The 17,777-nt window shown below is 38.7% G+C and overlaps 3 protein-coding genes and 2 non-coding genes across 5 annotated transcripts; all 5 read left to right on the top strand.

The window, feature by feature from the left end:
- Positions 1-130: 130 nt before the first annotated feature.
- Positions 131-6,927, top strand: naca (nascent polypeptide associated complex subunit alpha). The gene is made up of 8 exons (XM_039651936.2): positions 131-206; positions 2,341-4,482; positions 4,850-4,929; positions 5,584-5,661; positions 5,760-5,906; positions 6,192-6,320; positions 6,453-6,575; positions 6,807-6,927. Exons 1-8 carry the CDS (start codon positions 137-139, stop codon positions 6,819-6,821), a joined length of 2,784 nt encoding a protein of 927 aa, XP_039507870.2. The 5' UTR covers positions 131-136; the 3' UTR covers positions 6,822-6,927.
- LOC120463839 (small nucleolar RNA SNORD59) lies at positions 6,037-6,112 on the top strand. The gene has a single exon (XR_005618573.1). It is a non-coding gene; the product is annotated as a small nucleolar RNA SNORD59 (small nucleolar RNA).
- Positions 6,658-6,733, top strand: LOC120463838 (small nucleolar RNA SNORD59). Its single transcript, XR_005618572.1, has one exon. It is a non-coding gene; the product is annotated as a small nucleolar RNA SNORD59 (small nucleolar RNA).
- A 137-nt stretch (positions 6,928-7,064) lies between the features above and the next one.
- On the top strand, positions 7,065-9,889 carry LOC148970622 (uncharacterized). Its single transcript, XM_089124083.1, has 3 exons — positions 7,065-8,043; positions 8,459-8,644; positions 8,806-9,889. The coding sequence occupies exons 1-3, from the start codon at positions 7,921-7,923 to the stop codon at positions 8,995-8,997; spliced, it is 501 nt and encodes a 166-aa protein (XP_088980209.1). The 5' UTR covers positions 7,065-7,920; the 3' UTR covers positions 8,998-9,889.
- LOC120463106 (calcium-independent phospholipase A2-gamma) lies at positions 9,424-17,610 on the top strand. The gene is made up of 10 exons (XM_089124082.1): positions 9,424-9,532; positions 11,746-13,176; positions 14,355-14,504; positions 14,602-14,759; positions 14,943-15,037; positions 15,583-15,754; positions 15,841-15,898; positions 15,987-16,181; positions 16,261-16,456; positions 17,071-17,610. The coding sequence occupies exons 2-10, from the start codon at positions 11,830-11,832 to the stop codon at positions 17,331-17,333; spliced, it is 2,634 nt and encodes an 877-aa protein (XP_088980208.1). The 5' UTR covers positions 9,424-9,532; positions 11,746-11,829; the 3' UTR covers positions 17,334-17,610.
- The last annotated feature ends 167 nt before the right edge of the window (positions 17,611-17,777 follow it).

Here is a 17,777-nt window from a genome sequence, read left to right on the forward strand (position 1 = left end):
GCTGTCAGCAGAGGCCTACAGGAAGAGGCCTGGTGCGCTGCTCTGTTTGAATAGCAAAAGCTACATGAACACAAAGACCCAGACTAAAACTGATTATAATGTGCTATATTATCTCTCATTTCTGTTGCAGTCCAGAATGCCAGGCGAAGCCACAGAAACTGTCCCTGTTACAGAGCAGGAGATGCAGCAGCCCCAGGCTGAGACGGGTTAGTAACTATCTTTAAATGTGCATGTCTGACACTAAACAAAAATTGTTTGAGGGGGTCCTGGAGCAATATTGTTTTTCACTTTTTAAAATATAAGGCAGATCCTAAAATGTTGTTCTGTCTGTTTATGCTATTTTTGCGCCTGTTTCAGATGTCCTTCACGTTTCATTTATGGTACTCTACCAGCTGTTGTAGAGACTTCACAAAGCCAGTTTCTCTAGTTGGATGTGGTGTCATGTTTTGTAGGGTGGGGATGTAGTTTGAGTCAGTTTTTCTCCACCTAGAGGTTTTTAAAATTAATTTGCTTGAGCCCCTCCCTGTATTGCAATCTACACTAGTTTCATAAAAGAGAGAGTTCAGACAAATTTCATGTTGGTCCAAACCTGTATGACTTTATTCTGTGGAACACAAAAGATCAGTTCAAAACAACACGAACCATTGGCTTTCATTGTACACTACAGACAAATAAAAAAAAAATGTTTTTTTTTTTTTTTTAAATAACCCCTTTAAGCCTCAACAAATACCTGCTATGTATGATTTAAGTATATAGTTGGTTATGAGGTATTGACAAACAACATTAGTTTTTGAAAAATAAGAGTGATCCAGGATGGCCTTGCCCAACAGTGTTAGCCTGTACTGTTTAATATGGTACTTTTTGTTTTGTTTGACATTGAAAGCACACGCATCCTTAAATGATTTAATGGAATGTGGCAACGCAACACTGCATGAACGTTTTCCTAACATTTCATTGAATTTGAGTAATCTCAACCTGAATATTTATACACAATTTTGAACCTTTTTTTTGTGTTAGGTTAGGGATGGAGGGATTTATTGTGTTGAGGAATGTATTTGCCAGATCTTCATGAGGAGAAGCATGAATGAAATATGTTAAAAAAAGTCTTATAGTGATCCTGATCTTGAGGAACACTGTCTTTTCTCTTCATATCTTGAGTACTAAATTTTTAATTTGACAATGGAAATGTTAATTCTTGAATTTATGTAGCAAAATTGATTTGTGTGTGTGTGTGTGTGCTTAGTCTTTACATACTTTACATCTCGGTCAAATATCTGACAAGTTCAGCCAGTTCAATCACAGGTATGGGACACTTATTTCTTGGATGGTACACTGATAGTAAACTGCAGTTATGACAACATGGGGTAGAAATATGATTGCTTGCATCTGTTACAAGGAATAACAGAGGCATCTTTGTCAAAGGGGAGACAAGATAGGTTGAACTAAATCTATTTATGTGTTTTTATCTAGGCAGAATGTGATAGCCTTGTTTTTTGAGATTCATGTTATTTAGTATTTATTATATTCTTTGACTAAAGTTCACATATTTCCTAATATCCTGACTGGGTTTATACCGATAGACAATTATGTTGTTGTTATTAGCAGACTTGTTTTATCAAATTAATATTAGGACCTACAATTAATTTGCCTTCCCTAATTTCATAACATAACCACACTGACGACATGAGGATTGAGGACTCTCTCTGATAATGTTTTTAAAACCGACTACAAAAATAAATTGGAAGGTGATCAATTTACAAATTGTCAAGGGTCCTCCTCATAAAAGACGCATAATTATTATACAGTTTTTGTTTAAGGCAAGTACAAAATGACAGCTGTCGGTTTCGTTTCCTTAGCACATTAACAAAACTTTTAAAGGACACTAAAAATACAACTACAAATTATTATTTATAACAATATTACTTAATAATATACAGGCTGACAATAGGACTATATGACTTGGAGTAGGCAAATATTATACTTGCTTTTAACTGGGTGATTGTCCTTTTAAGATTTTTAATTATTTGTCTATCTAAGGAACATCATGGTTAATAAATGTGCCAGAGAACAAAGTTAATTTAATAAAAAATGTTTTTAGATGTTTATTGCCAGTGCCTGATGGTTCATGCATGTGCAGTTGAGTGGTTTTTACAGAGTCTTAACATTTCTTAACCAGATTTCATGGTGTTTGATTTGCTTTAGTAGCCATTGCTTTCGTGGAACAGTTTAACACTTGAACAATTGAAAGCATCCCCTCATAACCAGCATGGATGTGACGGTTTTACATCATGCAACCTTTTAATTGCCAAAAAAGTCACTCTAGCATTTTATTTCCATTAGCCACACCTGCTGCTGCGGCCCCTACTACCTCTCAGGCAAAACCTAAAGAGGGCAAAACTAACCCCAAGCTGTCCTCTTCTCATGCCACCACTCCTAAGCCAGTTCCTGCCGGACGCAGGAAGCGTTCTTCTCTATCTGCCTCATCAAGCTCCCCCACCTCTCCTAAATCTGCCTCCGGGCCACGTGCTACCCCTCCATGTTCCCCTTTGGCCTCCCCTCCAGTTGACTCTCCTGTAGCTTTGAAAGCTGAGCAATCTGCTCCCAAGGTGGTAAAGGCTGGCAAACAAGGGAAGCAACAGAAAACAAAGAATTTTAAACCTGCCGAACATGAGCAGGCGCCTCCCCCTGCCTCCAAGCCTGCTCAAGAGTCGGCACCAGTGGCAGCTCTGCCATCTCCTGCTGTACCAATTCCAGAGGTATCAAAACCAGCAGCTGATGCTTCCCCTGCCTCTCCCAAAGTTGCTTTGGCTCCTGTGGCCTTTAAAGTGACTTCAAAATCTGCTGTCCCAGCACCCAAGTCATTTTCAGAAGCCGTGGCCACCTGTCCACCCAAAGTGGCTGAAACCCCTAAGTTTGCCTCTGAAGCTCCAAAAGTGGCAAAGACTGGCCCTGCCCAAGTGCCAAATGTGAATCCAGCCACTGCTGCACCATCAAAACCTGCTCCTAGGGTTCTGCCTGCAGAGTTAGAGGATGATGATCTCCCACCTCTCTTACCACCTGAGAATCCTTTTACAATGCCTGCTTTCCCCCCCATGCCACCTAGTGTAATTACCCCAACAGCTCCTAAAGCTGAACCTGTCGCCTCCAGTAAAGCTGAATCTGGCCCTGCCCCTAAAGCAAAGATTGCTCCTAAAGCTAAGCCAGCTCCTAAAGTTGATCCTGTCCTCACCCCTAAAGGAGAGACTACCCCTGTACAGAAAGCGGTTCCTGCGACTAAAGTAGAGCCTATCTACACCCCTAAAGATGAGTCTACTCCTGTCCCTAAAGCTGAGGCTGCCCATAAGATAGAGGCTGCTCCTGCACCTAAATCTAAGTCTACCCCTATCCCTAAAGCTGAGCCTGCTCCTGCCGCTAAAGTTAAAACTGAGGTGGTGGCCCCTAAAGTTGAGCCTGCTCCTGCTGCTAAAGTTAAACCTGTTGCTGCTCCTAAAGCTGGGGTGGTGGCCCCTAATGCAGAGTCTACTCCTACCACTCAGTTGGAGCCTGCTGTTAAAGTCGAGACTGCTGCCGCTAAAGTTGAGGCTGCTGCCCCTGCCGTTAAAGTTAAGCCTGCCCCTAAAACGAAGTCTGATTCTACCTCTAAGGTTGAGCCAGCTGCTGCCCCTAAAGTTGAAGCTGCTGCCCCTAAAGTTAAACCTGTGCCTGCCCCTAAAGTTGAGGCTGCTGCCCCTACCCCTAAAGTCCAACCTGCACCTGCCCCTAAAGTCAAACCTGCTGTGCCTGCACCTGAAGTAGAGGCTGCTGCCCCTAAAGTTAAACCTCTGTCTGCCCCTAAAGTTGAGGCTGCTGCCCCTACCCCTAAAGTCCAACCTGTGCCTGCCCCTAAAGTTAAATCTGCCCCTTCCCCTAAAGTCAAACCTGTCCCTGCCCCTAAAGTTGAGGCTGCTGCACCTGCCCCTAAAGTTGAGGCTGCTGCCACTAAAGTTAAACCTGCGCCTGCCCCCAAAGTAGAGGTTGCTGCGCCTGCCCCTAAAGTTGAGGTTGCTGAGCCAGCGCCTAAAATTGAGGCTGCTGCCACTAAAGTTAAACCTGCGCCTGCCCCCAAAGTAGAGGTTGCTGCGCCTGCCCCTAAAGTTGAGGCTGCTGCGCCTGCCCCTAAAGTTGAGGCTGCTGCGCCTGCGCCTAAAATTGAGGCTGCTGCCACTAAAGTTAAACCTGCGCCTGCCCCCAAAGTAGAGGTTGCTGCACCTGCCCCTAAAGCAGAGGCTGCTGCCACCAAAGTTAAACCTGTGCCTGCCCCCAAAGTTGAGGCTAATGCTGTCCCTTCCCCTAAAGTCAAACCTGCCCCTTCCACTAAAGTTGAGGCTGCTGCGCCTGCCCCTAAAGTTGAGCCTGTCCTTGCCCCTAAAGTTGAGCCAGCACCTGTTCCCAAACCACTTAAAGCCCCATCCATACTGGAACCAGTCATCAAGAACGACAAGGGTATCTCTTTCTGTCTGTCTTTGATTTCTGCGTTTGTTGTTGTTTGCCAAATGTTGTGTCCCTATAATGCTTTAGGTCACATTATCAGTGAAAGAAAGCCTGATAACTCCAGATTCTGAAAATCTATCCTTAGTCTTTGAGTGCGGTTTAAGAAAGTAGGAGCATGTGCCAGTAGTTGTTTGTTTTTTGAGCTTATCAATATGAATATTGTTCAGCGTTTCATCCATAATTGGAATTTACTTAAATATTTTTAAACAAACTGCAAGATAGAATGTAAAGCAAGTATTTATTTTGGTCATTTCAACAGGATTCTGGTGAAAATGTATTCTGTGTGTCTAATGGCAAATCAATGTAATGTATGTTTTAGGGTCTGGCACTGAATCTGACAGTGACGAATCTGTTCCTGATCTGGAGGAGCAGGACTCTGCGCAGACACAGCAGGCACAGGTAATATTATTTTAAATGGCATCCACCTGTAGGGCTGGTCCGAATACCCTTTTTTTGAGATTCAAGGCTACTGTAGTAATAAACACTGAATATTCAAAGCTTCGGTAGTAATCAACACTGAATACTCAAAGGTTCAGACAGCTAACAGATAATAAATCTCAATTAACGATCAGTTAAAGAAAAACTAAATGAATTCCCTTATATGGAATAAAACAAACTACAATAGGCTAAATAGAACAAGGTAACATTATGCTGGATAATGTTCACTCGTGGGCGGTTTTACTGGGGCATATGATGCGTCAGTAAAATCTCACGTTTGAGTTTTAACAAGCTGCTATATTTTGCAGTCGATTAATTTAGATTGATAATAACGAGTAAGAAGGCTAATACATTTGTTTTCCATTTTTCTATTTTGCATCTGTATTTCAAAACATATAGGTGAGAATGAGAACCGTTTCAAAGAGGATGCCAGGTGTGCGGGGAAAAAAACGAATATTTGAATCCCAAAATTTAAAATCAAATACCAACCCACCGAGCGAATATTCGGGTCCAGCCTTATCTACCAGTAGCATTATTTGCCCTTCACTTTTTCTCACATCAGTTGTCTATAAATTTTACATCGGTATGAACTGAAATTGCATTACCTTTCTGTAGCTTGCAGCTGCAGCTGAAATTGACGAGGAACCTGTTAGCAAAGCAAAACAAAGCAGAAGTGAGAAGAAAGCCAGGAAGGTAGGTCATCCTCAAACCAAATGAATCTGATTAGAACACCTAATTCAATTAGAACGCATGCACTGTTGTCTAACTGTACCCTTGCTTCCCTTTGCCAGGCCATGTCCAAATTGGGGTTGAGACAAGTTGCTGGTGTTACCAGGGTAACCATTCGCAAGTCAAAGAACATTCTCTTTGTCATCACCAAACCAGATGTCTACAAAAGTCCAGCTTCAGATACTTACATTGTCTTTGGTGAGGCCAAGGTAAAGATTAGAAAAAAAGAATTGGTTTCTTGTTTGAGTTTTGTGTGCACTACTGCAATATCAGCCCTCTTTTGGTAGAAAACTAATTCTACAGGGCAACCTTTTTCCTGGTTATCTCAGCCTAAGTGACCTCTCAATGATGATTTAAACAGTTTGACTTTCGTTCTTCTGAGTCTAATGAAGCCAAACTTTCTGTCCTGAAAGGGGAAACTTTCACAATGGTGTGAGGAACACAATGAAGCTTACCAAACAAACTAAAATCTGGATTGTTTTTGCTGTTCTCAGATTGAAGACCTGTCACAGCAAGCTCAGTTGGCAGCTGCAGAGAAATTCAAGGTTCAAGGAGAAGCCGTTTCAAACATCCAGGAAAATACACAGACGCCCACAGTACAGGAGGAGAGCGAAGAGGAAGAGGTGTTTATGAACACTGTTATGATTTAACACAGAATAATACTGCTTTCAAGAAAGGTCTTGTGCTGATGTATTCAACAAATGTGAAAGTAAATATGTCCTCATTCTTTGAGTGATTTGATTTACCATTTACAGGTTGATGAGACCGGAGTGGAGGTCAAGGACATTGAGCTGGTCATGTCACAGGCCAATGTATCGAGGGCGAAGGCTGTGCGTGCATTAAAGAATAACAATAACGACATTGTCAATGCTATTATGGTGAGTTAAACTGAAAACGTCTCTCCCTTTATGCAGTTAAATGCATTTTACAATTTATATATATATATATATATTACAAAACTCTTCTGTGATGAATTAACATATGACTTTCGTTCTTCTGAATTTTTCCTGAAGCCAGTTCATTTGTACTGAGAAGAGCTCAGGCTTTAAATGCTTCATGTCATAATACGAAGCAGTCTTACTAATTTGTCTTTTTGCCTGTCTTCACAGGAATTGACGATGTAGATGGAGATCAGGGACTGGGTCACAATAAGATGTTGCTGATTTGATCTACACTATTGTTTGTACAATTTATACCCAAGAGAAATAAAGGAGTGAATTGAAGAAACGATTTATGTTGTATTTTGTTTATTTTATACTATTGATGGAAATTTGTTGTGTGGTGAATTTGTCCAGAGAAGCACAAATCATTATTTGCATTGAGAAAAGGTATGAACTTGCTCCTATCTCTGTCTGAGGATTGATCTTTGCTGTGATTAAATAAAAAGAAAAAGTTCTGGAGTAGCTCTTGTCTTTCTCCTGGAAATCAGTTTATTAAACTGTGATGGACCCATGGATTACTTGGACTATATCAGTAAAGATCAATTTTTTATATATACATATACTGTACATAGTTTGTGTCCTTTGAAACGCATTAATCTGAAGTTAAACCTGTGTATTGGTAGATTTCATTTAAGTCAGTTTAGCCCTGGAGTAGCTTGTCTTCCTCCAGGAAATCATGGTCATCTGGTCAAGAGACTGGCTCTCAATTATAAGTGTATATTTGCAGGACCACCAGCGTGTATTTGTCGGCAGCATTTTATTTTAAGGTTAATTTTTATATTCTTCCGCAACACTGTATTGAATAACTGTTGTAATGTTCAAAATTAAAAAAATATATATATAGATATAGAAAGTATAAAAATATAAGTGTGTGAAAAGGTCTTAGGTGAATGTTAATCTTGGTGTGTATAAATGTAAATAAATTTGTACAGTGTTAGGGACTTTTAGTTTGAAAAACGAGTGTGTTTTGTGTTGATCTCACGTGTGCACTGACGTTTGTTGGAAATTGAAGATCAAATATTCACAATTATCTTTACGCCGTTATAAGTTTTAAATTCTCTCCAGCAGCACACATGCTTACTTTTGTTTTTGTTTGTTTTTTTTTACACTCGGTAAGAAAAAAAGAATAAAAAATATCCTGTTAAAGTCGTAATATCGCGTTACTTTATGTGTTGTGTAAGTTCTTATCGAATCACCTAACCGGCATCGGATCCAGACAGGTCAAATCATAAAGTGCAAGAAGGGAGGCTTTCTGTCACTCAAATCCATTCATAAGACTGAAATGGCTGTCCGGATAGCTTTGGTTGGAGCTTTACGTTATGTGGGCTCCAGGACGAGTGTGGTTAGTTCACAGCGACTGCTCTGCTCTCTCGAGAGAGGACGAGGTTCATCTGGCAGTGTGAGGGTGAGAAAATTACTTCTCGTTCTCACTATAGTTTAGCAGTGACCTTTACTGTCATGTTCGCATGTTTCTTGTCACTGCGTGTACTAGTCAAGAATGAATATACTAAAACCTAGAGATCTGGGGACGTATTCACAAAGAAATTAGCTCCTAAATGGCGAATATGCATTTCGATGACATTATTATTTAGTGTAGTAGGACACAGACATATTTAGATGTCGTAATTCCATGATTTGTTATAAATAATGTTGAAATATTTTAGTACGATTTAGGAGTAGGCTACTCCTTGTGGTAAGATAGATAAGTCTTTGTGAATATGGCCCCTGACCATCCAGACATCACTAAGCAAGCAGGTGTATTCTGTTTCTGTCTATGGGTGTATTGTGTATTAGGCTAATTTGTTCATTTTGTGTCATAGGTACTGTATGATGGAGAATGCCCAATATGTGTTAAAGAAATTCGCTTACTTCAGTTTCTTCAAAGAAACAGAGCAGAAAAAGTTGATTTTGTGGACATTTCACTGCCAGAATATGACGGGATGAAATATGGAGTCAGTTATGAGATTGCAATGGAGGAAATGACAGTGATTGATACGAATAACAAGGTGAGTGATCAGTTTCCCACTTTTATCATGTGAAAAATCTCAATAGCATTGTGTTTCAAAAGTATTTCAGATATTTGTATAGTGTTTATTTTCAATACATTTCACAATACCTGATCAAGTATGTGATGATTATCCCTCAATGCTACTGTTTCTGAGGACAGATTCATCGTGGCGTGCCAGCTTTTACAGTCATGTACAGTGCGGTGGGTTTGGGTTGGCTTGGACGGTTCATCTCTCTCCCACTGATCAGGCCTGTAATGGATCGCGCCTACTTGTTGTTTGCAAGAAACAGACTGAAGTGGACCGGCAGAGAGGGCTGCATCACTGGACGCTGTGTGAAAAAAGAGACATAAGGGTCTGAGAACTAAAATGGACTCCCTGCTATACTATCATGTCAATGGATGTATCGTTGTTAACAGTTGTTGTTGTTGTTACTGTAAAGCTTACTTTTTTGCATCTAATATTCTTTTAAATATGTACTGAATGTAACTGTAATATCCATGTGTACTCAGAACAAATTATTTTTTTATTAAGATGTTTAACTACTTTAAAACTTTAAAAAACAATGTAATATCTGTATATACAATACATTACTCATACTGAGAGGGTAGTCAGAGTGTTGACACTTTGAACAACTTTAATGGTACGTTTTCTAAAATTAGTTGCCCCCTGACTCAACTGTTGGAATGTAGTAGGACAGATTGTGCTTTAATGGGGAATGTCCAGGGGTTTGGTCAGTACTCCTTTAAACCGACCAATAGGGTTTGAGTAGGGTGGGATTACAAACCCCACAGGAAGCAATCCAAGCAATACATGTGTTTTGGAAGGAAAGTGGGCATTTATTATTCTCCTTGAAGTCAAGTTCAGCAGAAGAGGAAAAACCAAAAGGTATGACAAAAGACAAAATCTATTTAGTTTACTTTGGGCGTCAAGACCTACAAATCACCCTCAAGGATAAGTATGGTTTGTTGAATTGGAATTAACTTGACCTTCTGTCTAGGTGAATATAAAATGCTTTTTTATAATTAAAACTAGTTGTTATAGAATGATTATGATCGACTAGTTATAATCATTGCATGAGCTGAACATTTTTAACATTGAAGCCCCTTTAATTTATGGAATAGACATGATAATCACAAGTATGTTAATGTTGGTTCACAGTGCATTAATGTTAACAAATACATTTATTGATCTTAAATGTTAAAATGAACATTAACTCAAATTAAATGAAATGCTGTAAAAGTATTGTTCATTGTTAGGGTCGTTAAATAATGTTAGCAAATGAAACATTTTCAAGTGTTACCATTCAAATATGTATTGCTTCTTAATATCTTTTATGAAAATGTTTCTCATTTCATAGTGCTGTTCTAATTTATGAATATAGGTCTAGGTATAGGCTAATTACTGTGTTGCATTTAAATTCTCAGTTATATATAATATACATAAAAGTCAGCCATGTCACAAAACATGAACAAACTCTCTACAAACAGAATGCAGTCGTTTAGACCAGTGTTTCCCAAGTCTGTTCCTGGAGGCACACCAACAGAACAGAGCACATTTTCCAACTCTTCCTAATCAATCACACCTGAATCAACTCATCAGCTCGTTAGTAGAAACTCTAAGACCAGAAATATGGTTCAGAAAAGGGAGACATCCAAAATGTGCACTGTTTGTGTACCTCAAGGAGCAGCGTTGGGAAACACTGGTTTAGACTATTGGTGACTGTCTTTCATTTTAAGTAGAGGACTTGTTGATTCCATGTGACCAAATCAAAGCACGTGGAAATTGACATGTGGAATTGAATGTACACATCGTGATGCAAATGCCATGCCAGTCCTAGGATCACAAAGACATGTGGCAGTTCTCTTCTGTCTTGTCGCGTGACAGATAAATAGCACCAGAGTACTCGAGGTTCTTTGAAACTCTAAATAGGCTATTTCTATGACATGCAGTTGACACGTTGGTGTCCTATTTCACAGTTCTGAGCATTAGCCTGTTCTTATTCACAGAATGGCTTGTATATAACATTCACTCTGCAAAAACCAAAGTCCCCGTGAAATCAAAATTGAACCTATTTACTTTGTTAGCGCATATTACTAGTCTTGTGGTGAAGAATTAATCCGTGCAAGTGAATATATATTAAAAAAATGTTTTACCTTAGTAATCTTTAATCAAAATCTGAAAAGTTACTTCCGGTCTGGAACGGTTTCTTTTTCTGATGACGTAGGTTTCACAACTTGGGTGGGGAAACGCTTAACCACTCCCCTCAAGCCGTTAGTTTGCTATGAGCGAGAGATGGAGAGGAGGAGCGCTAGAGTAAAACCCTGCCCTCTGTTCAATATTCCGTTTCACTTGGAAATACGTCACAGCACTGGAGAAAAATCGTTTGCAACTTCCGGTTCACGGGGACTTTAAAGGGGTCATCGGATGCAAAATTCACTTTTATATGGTGTTTGCATATAAATGTGTCTTTGCAGTGTGTGGACACAAATAAACACCATACAATGAAAAAAAATCCATTCACTCCTTTTTTTGAATCCTCAAAAAGTCTAAACACTCTCAATCAGCACTATTTAGATATTTGACCTCTATAATTGACCAGGAGGGGGCGTCCAAACATAAATCAACACTGGATTAAATTATTATACATTATTTTGATCTTTATTGATTTTCCTGTTTGTAGGAATACGTTTTAGAACTGCCTTTGTTCTTAAATATACACCACAAGAACAGATCATATGATTCAAAAGTTTTATGTTTTTTATAGGGCTCTCGAATGATTAATCACATCCAAAATAAAAGTTTGTGTTTACATAATATATGTGGGTGCATTGTGTATAATTCTTTTATAAATATATATATAAATACACACACAGGCTTGTATATATTTAAGAAATATTTTCATGTATATAGATAATTTATATATTTTATATATAAATAATATTTTTTTTCTTAAATATACATGCATGTGTGTGTATTTATATATACATATACAAAATAATTATACACAGTGCGCCCACATATATTATGTAAACACAAACTTTTATGTTGGATGCGATTAATCGCATTTTTTATGTTTCCTTGATTATATTTCATTCCAGACATTCCATGATTCTGATTCTGCTGCCAAAGCTCTTCCAGTCCTCATTCAGATCATCTGCTTGGACACTGTAGGCACTTTATGGATGGGTTGGTATCTTAACAAAACACAGGTCACTTACCTGGGGTCAAGGCAGCTGTGCAAGATGAAGTATATCCTCACAAACATCAGTAATGTGTCTCACCTTGTCAGGAGTATCGGCTCCTCACCTCAGTCAGCAAGGAGGATTCCTCTCAAATCACATAGATCAATAAAAACTAAGAGACTTTTTGGAGATGTTAGCTGTAATATGAAATATGAGAATGGATTGGGGCTTCAGAAGTACCATTTATACTCAACCTCCAGTAGAGAAACATTCAAAGCAGAAGCACCCATTGGAGTTTACCAGAACAGTAGGACTACTTTTCGGATGCACTTACTTGGACTGAGATTAGGAGAGTCTTTTAATCGTCTTTCCCAACACATTAACTTGTACTTTAAGCAGAAACAGGTCTCTGTGACGGATTACGGGCAGATTGAATTGATATCTTCAGTGCAGGAACCATTTACCAGAACTCAGAGACGAGTTCAGAGAGAGAGAGGGTCCAGAGCATTTATAGGGACGCCTTCTATTGAGCAGGCCCATCAAACATCCTTAAAGCAAGCCTTGACTTCAGCCTATCCTGGACTACAACTGTTCCACATCAGCTCCTTGGCAAACAGATTTGGGGAGACTTACAGCTATGTGGCCAATCACATTAACTCTGTATTCTCTCGAAATCCAGATGAGCAAATTCATGTGGAGGTATCACCAGATGATGGCTTCAGAAGGTCTAGAAACAGAAAGCGAAGAGTTATGGGTAACAAAGGTGTTCTTCATTGGGAAAATGAGCAAACACAGCAAAACATAAGTTTGGGTACAAGACCAGAGATAGATAAGAATGTATCTAGTTCCTGGGAAGAAGGATATCTTCACTTTGCCAGTCACATCAATCGATACTTTGGGGCAAAAGTAGCAGATACTGTTGAGGAATCACCAGGTGTTGATCATCAGTTGTCAAAGACTTCAGTCTCACTGGACCCTCTAAACAAAACTAAACACCCTAGTTCACTTCTTCTTCAGCCCAAATCTCCAGGCTTGTTCCACGTGAGCAGCCTCGCCACACACTTTGGGGAAAATTACACTTACATGGCCAACCACGTTAATCGGTACTTCAATGGATCTGCAGCTGTAGAGAATGAGGAGGTGGGTAGAGATCTACACACAGAAGAACATTACAGAGGTTCATCTGAGGACATGGTGAGCCAGGAAAAACCAGTGACCTTCTTTGAGTACCTGTTGAAACCCTCAACTTTACCTGGATTTATGGGCAGCTACCTGGGAATGGGCTCTAGCAGGCGTAGTGACCATGCAACTGTAACAAGGACCCCAGAGGAAATGCTGGACAAAATGGTGAGTCTTGCATGACCAGAAATCATAATTTAATAAAACACCTGAACTCAAGCATTTGGGACATATGGACTACTGTTGTAGTTTTATCAGTATATATGCCATGGATGCAGGATACATGTACCATATCGGTTATTTGCTGATATTAGAGATTTTTAAACTATTGGTCAATATTAGAAATTTAAATGTTCATGCTGATTTCTTCAATTTTTTAAACTTTTAAAAAATGTAAAAGTTTAAAAATTAAAAGGTTTTTAAAAAATCACTTGTAGTATTTAAAATGATTGATTTTAAGTGATGTATTCTTAACTCATTTAGACAAAATAGTATAGAATTTTATTATTGGATATCGGCACTGACACAAAATCATTTTCAGCCTGTCAAATCATATAAATTTTAATATTCGGTGCATCCCTTAGCATTAAATGTTTTTTACAAGTAAATGAAAATTTAAGTAAAAAGTCTTTCAAAATTTCATGTTTCAATGTGTTACTTCAATGTGTTGTCTTGTTTACTACAAATGCTGTTTCTTTGTAATCATTTCTTAAATTAACTTGCAATTTCTAAGTGAAAATTGTTTTAAAGGTGCATTGCACAAGTCTCTGAGTTTTTGCAGAACTATGCCCCCTCTGGCGACAAGTGAAACTGCAACCAGAGGTGTGCATGCTCACGGACCAAACGCACACGCTCCCTTGCAGGAGCTGTTCATAACAAAGGAGCATCAGCCGCACAAATCTTTTGTTTCAGTCATAATGTCTTCAGAGGTAATAAAGTTATAAATCTGCAAGTCATTTTAAATATATGAAAGGTATTTGAGTAAATTACACACTTATGTCTAGGGAAACGGGGGTAGTAGTAAACGTAGGTATTTGTTTCCATCTCCATTTTAAACTGTTTTATGTGCTCACTGTATCCACTTATGATTGTATTATTGTGGAAACACATTCATGAACAATATAAGTTATTACTTTGTATAGGATCCCGTTTCAACCCTAGAGCAGACCGGAGATCTCTCCATTTGTTGAAAGCCTTCCCGATGTTGACTCTCATGAAATGTTGCGCAATGCACCTTTAAAGTAAAGTAAAGTAACTACACATTTATTGAGTGTTTCAGCTTTTGTTTTCTACACTGTATCCAGTCAATGAAATGGATTGAATATAGCAGGAAAGCTGTTTTCTAGGTTTTTAGGAGGATGGAGGCAGATGAGATGACAAGAGTTCTACTGAACAGGCTTAAAGAGGCTAGCGTACCGTCATCCATCACTTCTTGTGTGGAGGAACTGAACACTCACCTCATTCAGCACCCAGCATGCAAGACTGTGGTGTGGCAGGTATACAATACAAAACTAAAATCCATTAAAACCAAATGTAGAACAACTATAGAAATTCAGATTTTTCAATTCATTTTTTTTTTTTGATGAAATCCAGGAAAAAGCTGCACTGTGTCTTCTTAGACGACGCCGGATCTTTTGGATGGATAAAAAACTTCAAGAAGCCATTAGGCAGACTCTTGCTCTGATTGGCTATGTGGATCCAGTCAAAGGTTGTGGGGTCAGAGTGCTTTCCATTGATGGAGGTGGAACCAAGTAGGAAACACCACATTTAGTCAACATGCTCTACAGGTTTTGCTTGTAAAACTGGATAAATATGATCCAATATGTCTTCCAAAAAAGCTTTTTAGAGATACTAAACAACTGTTTGCAATTTCGTGAAATAAACAATTATTAATGATAATTATTTTTGTCTTACACATATTTCTTGCCTTACAGAGGGTTAGTTCCACTACAAGTGTTAAAACAGTTGGAGGCTCAAACAGGAAAGCGAGTGTATCAACTTTTTGACTATATATGTGGAGTCAGCACAGGTAAAAATGCGCGACAAAGGCTTTATTCTCAAAATAATACAGAACATATTTACACTACTGATCAAAAGTGAGAGTAAATACATTTATACCATTACGAAAGATTTCTATTTCAAATGAATGCTTGTTTTTTAAACTTAATCAAAGAGTTTTGAACTGTGTCATGGTTTGTATTAAAATATTAAGCAGGACAACTTTTTTAACGTTGATAATAATCAGAAATGTTTCTTTGAGCATCAAATCATCATTAGAATGATGTGACCCTGAAGACTGGAGTAATAATGATGTAAACATCACAGGAATAAATGACATTATGAAATATATTAAAATAAAAAATGGTTATTTTAAATGCTAATATTGTGATATTTTTACATTTGACTGTTTTTGATTAAATAAATGCAGTCTTGGTGAGCACAAGAGGCTTACTGACCTCATACATTTGATTAGCAGTGTGCATATAAAGTAAATACTGACTGTATTATTATATGGCAATATATTATTATTATTATTATTATCATATCTTTTTTATCTCTGTGTTTGATGTGCAGGAGCAGTTTTGGCTTTCATGTTGGGTCTAGCTCATATCTCTTTAGACGAATGTGAAGAGATGTATCTTCGTTTTGGGACAGACGTTTTTCGACAAAACCCCCTGGTTGGTACAGTGAAGATGGGCTGGACACACTCCTACTACAACACAGAAACATGGGAGAGGATTTTAAGGTTGGATTTAAACACTCAGTGGAAGTAAACTATACTATATTTATGGCTACGATGCTTTCTTAACTATTCCCATGTGTTCCTCATAGGGAGAAGATGGGGGAGGAGATTTTAATTAAAACAGCAAGAGATGAGCTGAGCCCAAAGGTGAATCAAAAATAATAATAATAATAACATCTGTCTTTTAAAATCCAGATTTTCATGATCTCCTGACTGCTGATCTCTTCTTTCACAGGTGTCTGCTGTAAGTGCCGTAGTGAACTGGGGGGAAAGCCCGAAAGCATTTATCTTCCGCAACTACAACCACGCTCCAGGAAGATTGAGCCGCTATTCCGGAGGATCAGGGTACCGGCTGTGGCAGGCTGTCCGCGCCTCATCTGCTGCTCCGGGATATTTCCAGGAGTTCCCTCTCCATGGTGACATACACCAGGTCAGAACAGTCAAGTTTAGTCGATATCAGGACCAAAATATACTAGCATCCAGACCTTTTCCCATTTGTTTTTCTCCAGGATGGCGGTCTTATCCTCAATAACCCCTGTGCTCTGGCCGTCCATGAAAGCCGATTGCTGTGGCCCAATCAGCACTTCCAGTGTGTGCTGTCACTGGGAACGGGACGCTATGACAATGCTAGAAGAGGCCCTGCAACCTCCACTAGTCTCAGAGCCAAAATCAGCAACCTGGTCTGCAGTGCCACAGATACTGAGGGTTAGTCTGTGTCATATAGGCATCATATAGTGACGCTTTTGCCAATGCCTATACATCTAACGCACATGGCACCCTTTAGCGTCAATATAACACGCTTCGGGAATGGGTAGGTTTAGGTCTGGGGTAGGGTTAGACCACTAGGAGGCGCCTTCTAGCCCACATATGTCTGCATCTCGCTAAAGGGTGCCATGTGCGTTGGATGTATACGCATTGGCAAAACCGTCAGTATGACACCTTGGGATGAGAACGGGCTGGTCTGCTATAATTGAATAATTGTACAGTAATATTACATATTACATAATACCACAGAGAATAAATTTGCAATTATTAATTGTTCATAATACACAATTTACAATTATTCAGTCATCTTAAAATGCACTCTTTTTTATTTGTCTTGACTTGTACCACTATGAATATAATTGTAATATTATTAATATTACAGTGAATAATTGTGCAATTACATTTAAATCCTGAAATAATTATTTGTAATTATAAAGATAAAGTTAAAATATGTATTTTTGATTACTTGCATTTAGCCAGTCAACATGGTACTCTTTTACACACTTTTACACACACAAAAAAAATGCTGATCTTGTTCATATTGCCATGTTTAGGAGTTCACACTCTATTGGATGACCTCTTATCACCGAATGTGTATTTTCGCTTTAACCCAATGCTGAGGTCAAACGTGACACTGGATGAAAGCAGGCCTGAAGTGCTTCAACAGCTGCAGAAAGACACACAGCTGTACTTGGACCGGAACCGACTCAAACTGGAACGTCTGTGTGATGTGCTGATGGTGGAGCGCACAGCGATACGGAAGACACGGGACTGGATCGGTGGGAAAGCGTGGGAGCTGCAGCACCGCTGGGCTTGAGTGGACTTTACACGGTGCTGACCAGAAATAAGTTGAGATCAGATGAAAACTAATTACAATTTTATTTTGCTACAAATCATTGTTAGAGAAGTTGCAAATCAAATCAGTCCAAATATGCAGCCGTGTACACAATGTTAGAATTAATGTACTGAGCACTTCTGCCATGAAAGCAGATTACATATGTAAATGTATATTTTGCATGAATGTCAATATTTATAGACTGATGCATTTATTTCTTTATTTCTGTTTTACATTTTTCAGAGGTTTATGTAATTAAATAAAAAATCACTTTTTTTAACCAAACTAAGGGCACACTACTTCTATTTTGTTGTGTATTTTATATTTCAATAAGATGACAGCATATAACAAATAATGTAAAGTATAATTAATAATTCAGGTGCTGGTAATGCTTTACCCATAAAGTTTAGACTATAGAAATAATGG

This window comes from Pimephales promelas, chromosome 20, assembly GCF_988280905.1.
Source record: "Pimephales promelas chromosome 20, fPimPro1.hap1.1, whole genome shotgun sequence".
Taxonomy (NCBI): domain Eukaryota; kingdom Metazoa; phylum Chordata; class Actinopteri; order Cypriniformes; family Leuciscidae; genus Pimephales; species Pimephales promelas.

Coding starts and splice junctions, on each gene's coding strand:
- naca (XM_039651936.2), top strand. CDS start 137: ATGCCAGGCGAAGCCACAGAAACTGTCCCTGTTACAGAGCAGGAGATG. Junction 4,930..5,583: donor CGCAGACACAGCAGGCACAG/GTAATATTATTT, acceptor ACCTTTCTGTAG/CTTGCAGCTGCAGCTGAAAT. Junction 6,321..6,452: donor AGGAGAGCGAAGAGGAAGAG/GTGTTTATGAAC, acceptor TACCATTTACAG/GTTGATGAGACCGGAGTGGA.
- LOC148970622 (XM_089124083.1), top strand. CDS start 7,921: ATGGCTGTCCGGATAGCTTTGGTTGGAGCTTTACGTTATGTGGGCTCC. Junction 8,044..8,458: donor GTTCATCTGGCAGTGTGAGG/GTGAGAAAATTA, acceptor TTTGTGTCATAG/GTACTGTATGATGGAGAATG. Junction 8,645..8,805: donor TGATTGATACGAATAACAAG/GTGAGTGATCAG, acceptor TTCTGAGGACAG/ATTCATCGTGGCGTGCCAGC.
- LOC120463106 (XM_089124082.1), top strand. CDS start 11,830: ATGGGTTGGTATCTTAACAAAACACAGGTCACTTACCTGGGGTCAAGG. Junction 14,505..14,601: donor GCAAGACTGTGGTGTGGCAG/GTATACAATACA, acceptor GATGAAATCCAG/GAAAAAGCTGCACTGTGTCT. Junction 15,038..15,582: donor TATATGTGGAGTCAGCACAG/GTAAAAATGCGC, acceptor TTTGATGTGCAG/GAGCAGTTTTGGCTTTCATG.